Raw genomic sequence first — 8,053 nt, 5'->3', positions numbered from 1 at the left:
AATCTGATAATAACAGTTGACATATTGTGCCATCTTGCTTTCTAGCAGGCCTTTAGTTTGGAGACTTCCCTGCGGGACAGCTCGGCTAGATATCTGTTAGCACTGCTTCCATTGGTGGATAGTTTAAAGATCTACGCAGATTATGAATATTTCCAACAAGACTCATCTCGGTGACTAGGCTTCTTCCTGTAGCCACGAAATTTACATGTCTTACGTACGATGCTACCCGCTTGCCTGCGTTCCTTTAAAACATTGTGTTACCTTCGAAAGTGTCCATGGGCCTCAACATAGTTGGAATAGGCTTGGCATATGGCGGCCACCAAAGTAAGCTAGTATAGACTAAGGTTAGAACCTTGCGAATCGACAATGGGTTTTTTCAGCATACCTCACTTGTAGATGCGCTACGTGACAACTCTATGTTCATGTTCACAGTAGTCAAAAAGCCATCCACTTCGCCAACCAGCTGTCCCTTACGACAATACACAACATGTTAGCTCCAAGTCTAAGCTGTTTCGATTGTTGCTCTACAAATTCATGATTTCTATTGTAAGTATGCTAGAGGGCGAGTACTAAGATAGACGGGATCATACGAAAACGCAAAAACGTACAACATCGAAAATTTCCAGTCATCAACTCACCTGGGTACTAATCCAGCACTTCAAGGACATGCCCACCTAGCGAGAAGAATGTTTTGGCTCGCAGCTTGTGACACGTAAATCTGTAACCTATAACCACTTAACCTAGTAGGCCTGGCAAATATTTTCGGACGGTATAATGTCTTCATCAATTGCGACATCCCACTGTTTGATCACCGGCACTTCTGGTAAAGCCATGGCGTCGTCTGAGATTTTGAGGTCTTCCTCCTTTGAGTTCGTTGCCTGACAGTAACAGCAGTTAGAGGCCGATAGACATCGGATTGTTTGGGCATTGAGGAATGCATTGAGGAACTTGTTACGTGCTTTGTACCGTGGTTTATTGGATCCATGAGCTGAGGACCAAGAGATCCTGTTTCTAGCTTGTGCCAACTTACCATATCGCTATAATATAAGCGTCAATGCTCCATGCTTGCTTGGGGTAAACAGGCTACAAGTAGACTTGACAAATATGGTGTGGTATGGCCTTGGGTGAGTTCAATATGCCTAGGATAGACCACTTCTGGCTAAGCTCAATTTTACAAATATTGCCCCTTTTAATTCACGGCAGAAGGACAAAGGAACCACAGGTGGCAGCTATATGGCTTAGAGCTAGAGCAATAGCGCTAGCTGGTGCGGTCCCGTGATCGAATCTCGGTCTTGGCGAGTGATCCACGAAATTCGGTCACTCTGAATCGTCGTGATTCCAGGTAATACTGCAATTTCATTGGGGGAGTCGCTACGGCGTGCCGTTGACTGTTCTTCCTATGAAATTGATAGCCGAGGTACATAGGCAAACAATGAAACATATTCACGACCACCGGTTTTTGTGGCATCTAAATTGTGCAATATCTCTATTCAATTCTACGCACCGGGTACAACTGGCACATGGAGATTCATAAGTACCGACGAATACTCTATGGCTTTCCGCAAGCACTATAGTGAGTGATTAATAGTAGTGTCAATTGCTAGAGTGCCATAGATTAGTGCATTCAATGGAAAATAATGAATGGTTGTAGTTGTTAGGCACTATTTGAGCATGATACACATTACTCCTCACACGTTATGAATAGAACACATGGCCAATTAAAGGAGGACCGGTCCCCTAAATTCACGGTATAGGTTATAAGTAACACAAAATTGCCTTGCGAACTTTAAATTAGCCAGCAGGAGGAGTCCCCAGCTTAATACTCCTAAAGCAGCTTCCTATAGCCTATGTATATCTTCTGCTATCTGGGCGGAAACAGCGGCGCCATCTTACATTAGGTGGCGTTAAATTTCCATCCTTGTACAGATCGGATTTAATCTCTGTTCTCGGCTCGAGTAGGTGCTAGGCAGCACCTTGATGTGCGAGATCAACCTCTCAGACAGTGACATACCACCTCATACGCTCTCCATTGAATTGCTGCACCATAATTGGAATGCATACACAATGGTAGAGGTGTCAGCGCTTCGCTACCGTCAGCGCATTTTTAGCGCTAGTGGCAACTCTGCAACTTAGGTGACTGGGTAAGGTGGTCGAGGCTGGGTCCCGCTGGACCAGCTGATGGCTGAGTTCGATACCCAGCGGCAAGACGGCAAGACCCGACTGGTGTCATTCCTGAAGCGAGTCCGAATCCGAACCACCCACCTGCCAGAGAAGACAGACAAGACTGGCAAGGTCATCGGCCGGGTCAAGACCATTGTCAGACTCGCCATGCCGAGCGACGGCCACAGCCTGACTCATCCACCGAGGCTGCGGGAGTTTGGTATCGGGCTAAAGCTTTTTGAGTTCTGGATGGATTTCAGTCAACCAGTAGTCTAACCGGAGCTAACAGTGGTCAAATTGAGAAAATAAAAGAAATAAGGAAAAGGAGGAAGTACTAGCATCTTAGCCGCGTCATCACCACCAGGAGGATGATATATCAGTGTCCACGACTTTTTTTCTTGAACAGTGAGCTTTCCAGGATTCTTGTCCTTCACTACGCTCTATGCATTTCGCTTACGTTTCATACCGTACGGCAGAGCTCTGCAGAAGGCAGATCTCTGTGTTGTTAATGCTGGAACGCGGGAAAAACCGACGTAACTTCCGAGCTAGACCCTAGCTAAATTTAGCGAATGATTCGATTTGTCGTTCGAAAGCTGGTAGAGAATGCTAACTCGCTTGTTCACACAGAACACACTGATCCTGATGTTCCACACAAGGCCCTGCCATTCATTCGCACAGGCACGAACATACGACATGCAACAGCAACTCATCCATCAACTGACCGAAATTCGTCAGAAGATCCTTCCGAATGCACAAGGACTTGCTGCTATCGATCTCGACGTTTACCTCCATGTGATACGCTGCAGCTGGATCTCCTCAATTAAATTCGGGTCTACGAAGGAGGGTCAGGGTGCACTGGTCTCTAAGATGGGCCATCACCAGTCTAGGCATCCGGGCTGGAAACTATTGGAAGTGTAGAGCCTATTGATGTCGTAGGGCTTGGCCTATGCTCAGCTGGACTCTAATTCGCGCTCTATCTTACCAACATGAAGTCGTTCGTGTCTTATGAGGCGTCGGGATCTGGCAACATTATCGCATTTCTAGGCCCTGGCGGCGGACTCCGAGATTCCACGCGCGCGTACATCCGTAAAGACGTTAAAGGCCCCATGGAATTCCTGCGATATCTAGTTCGCAGGATATACGTACAGTTGAGATACCCTTGTTCCCAAGACCAACAACTACTAGTATAACCCAATGCATTGAACGAAATCGAGATGGTCTGCATACATTCGACACAGTCACCCGGAAGCAAAGTTGGTCGCTTGGTCCTGGCCTGCGGCCAGCAATCTCGTTGCTTGCAGCCAAGAACGTGCGGGAGTCTATGCTCACTCATGCTATTATTTCTATGCAGAACAACATAACAGATAAAGTCACGGCAATGAGCACTGGGGCCAAACACTACGGAGATGCAGAAGCTCCTAGCTTCGGCTGAGAAGTGTGTCTCTAAGACGCAGCCGCCCGAGTTCTACAATAGTCAGAAAGACCAGCAAATGCCCGTAGCAGGCATAGGTCCACCGACCGTAGCCTTCAGGTTAATTTTAGTTCAGACCCACCGTAGTACTTTTGAACGTCGGTACCGTACATCACGAAATCGGCTACTTTGGCTGCCTCTACAAGACCTGATTTGCTGCAGACATAACACAACGAGCTAGATACGGCAAAGATGAGTGTCAACTTGCAATTTGGGATGAAAGTCTACCTACATATCTTGGTCTAATGGGTGCGACAAAGATTTATGATTTCGACTTAATAATCAAAACCTTAAAATCCGTTAGCTGAATGGTAATCCTGCTTACAGGCCCAACGTGCTTGCCCGCCGATGATCATGGCTTATCGATGATATCGATCACATGGAGTAGGAATAAAATTTAGCAGGACTTGTGAGCCTAATTTGTGAAGAGATTTTACGCTACGGTCATCTCTAAATAGGCAAGAATCTAACAATCTTCCTAAATCTAGGTCTCGTATATATGATCAAGTCGAAATAGAGCAAGATTGCTAGATCTGTTATGGATCTCACACCATAATGATTGACTATATTCAAGTATTTCTTCCCCAAGCCCAAATATTGTGGAGCATGAGTAATCACGGAATGAGAGTCTCTGCTGACTACACAAGTATACATCGCGGAATAACTCAACAGGCTAACGTTAACGTCAATTGAGAAGGATTCTTAGAGGATTTAAAAACTTATCTAAGACGGCGCTAGCTTTACTTTATAAATCTAATTCGTGTAATGCTTCAAGCAGTCAAACATGAGTATGTACTGATTGAAAGTTTGACGGTTGCTTATAGGATCAAACTAAAATTTGAGATTCATTGCTAGTCATAAGCAAGATGACACCGTGTTTACCTTCTTCTTACTAATAAATGATCCAGTGCGGACAATTATGCGCATAGCGTCGTTCATGGCAAACAAAGCCTCCTACGATTTTCAGCATGAGGCACTCCTGGGTTTTCTTAAAATGAAAGAAAATTCCATTAGACTAAAAATACATCTTTGCCGGTTTGTGAATTGTAGAAATGGCAAACTAGCGTAAAGTTAATAGAACGTCATTTCATGGTTACATCTGCATGTGTATGAGAAGCTATTATATTGTTTTACCAAGTCTCTAGATAAGCTCTTCATCTATAATATACAGAAGAAAAGAAAACAAAACGCACTGGCTACTAATATAACATGTATCTTCCGTCTAACACGTAGGGCTACATTGCCCGAGAATAATAGTTGTTTTATCTTCCACATCGAAGTCTATTTCAAACCCAATTATCCGATAGCCCATGTTATCATAAACAGAGCCATGCCATAGCGTAAACTACTTGACATCCCACTAATTGGCACGTACCGCTTCACGCGTTGGTTGGTGAGTAAGACTGTAAAGACGGCGAGATAGGAAGATATTCTTGTTGCGTTAAGACTGCTTTGCAAATTGCTTTCCACAAACAATCGTGGCTTATTGGCAAATATGACCGAGCCAATTAGCTAACAGTTATAATCTCTTGCATCGTAGTACTACAATTTTAAGTTTGTCCGCGGCTGACAAGTATATCCAGTTACGAGGCCTGCATGATGCTCTGATGCTTTTTTCAAGAATCCACGGCGTTCTTGTGAGCTGTGACCCTACAGTAGTTGTAGACTTGTTGACGGCTCTATGTCACACGTACCATGTATGATTACCTGCATGTTATGCTCGACAATAGGCCGCAACTAGCACTTGATTCCAAGGAAAAAGCTGTGTTCAATGTTAACAGTTGACTATCAAGTCGACTTGTTATAGAGACATGTATAATAGGAAGGGTTTGAAATATCTATAAAAGCCCGGTCATTTCTTGTTCAACTTCCTGCAAACATCTGCCCTTTTCATCCCACCAGTAAGCATCAAACAACCAACTACCACATCCACTCAATATGCAGGTCCCACAGCTCCTCCTTGGTCTTTTCGCCACCGCCTCTGCCATCGATATCTACCTCCATTTTGACAGCAATTGCGGCGGCTCCAATTCTGCTGTCTGTACCAACAAGAACCCCGACGACTGCTGCGCCGGTTCGACGGGAGACATTTTCCCAAGTGTCGGCTTCCGCGGCATCCCGACCGATTGGCAGCTCCAGTGCAGGGGCCACTCGGGTGGTAATTGCAACAATTTGAGGCAGGTTTCGCCTGCCGTGAACACCAACTTCGTCTGTCTTAACTCCGGACCCTTCTCCGGTGGTGGCTACAGCATTGTCAACGGAAAGCGTGCCGAAGGCGCCAACGGAGGCGCCTCTCATCTACCCGATACCTTGCTGTTCGGGGATGGAGCCAAGTATAACATTACGGACTTGGAGGAAACTCCTCTTACCCAAATGGTATATCTCTTAATTCTATCATCCTTTTAAAGCCCACGTTCTAACAAATTAATTCTATTTTATAGTAAGCAAAGAACTACTAATCTGAGAACGATAAGATTCCCTTTAATACTTAAACCTATATCACCACTTTTACTGATTTTCTTACTATATCCAGCCTTACGATCGCGGCAAGCGGTCTAGACTCCGCCACTGTTCCGGAGGAGTTTGATGTATACAAGCTTGAATAAAGAGTCTAGCAAGCACACTCTAGGCTATGGACTGTGTGCTTATATCTATTGGTGGATATGCCATAAATGGCAAGCGGCTCCCTTCCTTGTCTACATTAAGGCCCTCGCGATGCCATGGACGCTCCCACTCCATATCTACTTCTTTTTATGCACCATACTAAGTATACTTCTCTGCCAACGTCGGCCGCCGGAACCAGTGTTGGGTACCATGTATATAGCCAGTCAATCATTTAATTGAGCTCCTAACTGCTTATTAAATTGTGTGTGGTAGAATGAGATCTCTGAGAGAGTTGTAATCCATCGTGAACCAGGCGCTGCAAGGCCGAAGACATAGGGCAGGTGTATTTGGTGACATCTTGCATCGCGGTTCCTTGACCAATAGTCGATGGACCATTCCTTGTTTGACTTAACCGATACGATATACTTGCCCAACGGCTTGGTCTTCGACGAATAGGTTCTAGAAATTATCTATCAGAATGATGCGAAACGCGACACTTAGATTTGAATTCGCATTTCCAACATGGAGCGACATCAACATTACTTGCAAAGTAGAGAATACCTTGACGAAATCCTTAATAGCCTTTTGCCGTTGAGATATATTCATAGCGCCTTTATACCGATGTGAGCCTATTCCTAATATCTTGATGTATTGTTTAAGTAGGTCGAGGAGGAAGGTCCATAGGAAGAACATAATAATCCTCTCTCCACTTATCTTGGCGTCCTTCAAAATTTACAAACATTCGGTGATCTTGGATGAGTTTATCCAATCACATTGCATGTATGAAATCTAGCTTTTATAAGCAAGTTTACTTGCTTTGGCCTCCTTCCATATTTTCTGAAAGTCATCATCATGCTAATAGCTTTTAACAAGAATAATCTGTTCGTTCGTCATCAATTTAGAGCCAGCTTGCGTATTCCACGTATCCGTCTTCGCATCTTCCTACAGGTCTTGGGATTCCGATGTAATAGTGATGGGATTGCCTCTAGCATTTTTAACGTCGTCAATGTCGGGAATGCCCTTCGCAACTTCCGTGCCCGCCTGAGATTGGAAGGTGTCTTGATTAACAAAATCAGTTTGAGAAGCAGCTCTAGTTGCGTCAAGGGCCTCCATGCCGTGACCCCCTAAAGAAGTCTCGAGGCTCGCTCCTAAGCCGCTGCGTTTATTCTGTCGCACGCGGCTTTCTCGTGAGCGCTGAGAACGGCATACCCGACTATCTCTATCTTCGGTGGTAAAATACTGATTGGTTAGCCGTTGATCTCGGAAGGCTGAGTTCGACGAAGCATAACATCATGTAGAAATGTCTAGAGTTTACCGGAGACCTCTTGATCCGTTTCACCCTTATTGTCTCGACAATTCAAAAACTACAAGATCCTCGAAAAGTGTGCGCGAGTATAGTACGGCTAGATGCGCAAGAAATGTATCAGTTCAGCCAGATCATGTATTATGTTCATGATTGGGGTACCCGTAAGACACCACTTATACTTTGCCTTGATATAAGAGATTGCTTCTGCCCTCGCTGTGTTTGCGTTCTTGATGGAGTACGCTTCGTCGAGAACGACACGTCAAAAGATCGAGTTTGGTTCGACAAATGGGAACATGTCTGTTAGTTGGTTATTATTAATAGCGCAAGTATTATTACTAGACTGTTATACTATGAGCTGATTGAATTTCGTTATCTCTCTGGTTGTCTTCTGTATGTTGTTAAGGCAATGTCGGAAGACCATACTTTTTATATGTGTGCTTTGCGTTATATGCGATAAAAACCCTAGGTATAAACTCCTTAATTTTCGTTTTAATTTCGTTCTTTTTATTACT

The 8,053-nt window shown here is 44.5% G+C and overlaps 1 protein-coding gene across 1 annotated transcript; it reads left to right on the top strand.

The window, feature by feature from the left end:
- Positions 1-5,569: 5,569 nt before the first annotated feature.
- Positions 5,570-6,357, top strand: BKA67DRAFT_696035 (uncharacterized protein; the record flags this gene model as incomplete). Its single annotated transcript, XM_046109332.1, has 2 exons — positions 5,570-6,006; positions 6,165-6,357. 2 exons carry the CDS (start codon positions 5,570-5,572, stop codon positions 6,235-6,237), a joined length of 510 nt encoding a protein of 169 aa, XP_045952651.1. The 3' UTR covers positions 6,238-6,357.
- Between the last annotated feature and the right edge of the window lie 1,696 nt (positions 6,358-8,053).

This window comes from Truncatella angustata (assembly GCF_020726525.1).
Source record: "Truncatella angustata strain MPI-SDFR-AT-0073 chromosome Unknown BKA67scaffold_10, whole genome shotgun sequence".
Taxonomy (NCBI): domain Eukaryota; kingdom Fungi; phylum Ascomycota; class Sordariomycetes; order Amphisphaeriales; family Sporocadaceae; genus Truncatella; species Truncatella angustata.
The sequence above is the reverse complement of the archived record's forward strand: the minus strand, read 5'-3'. Positions and strand labels throughout refer to the sequence as shown.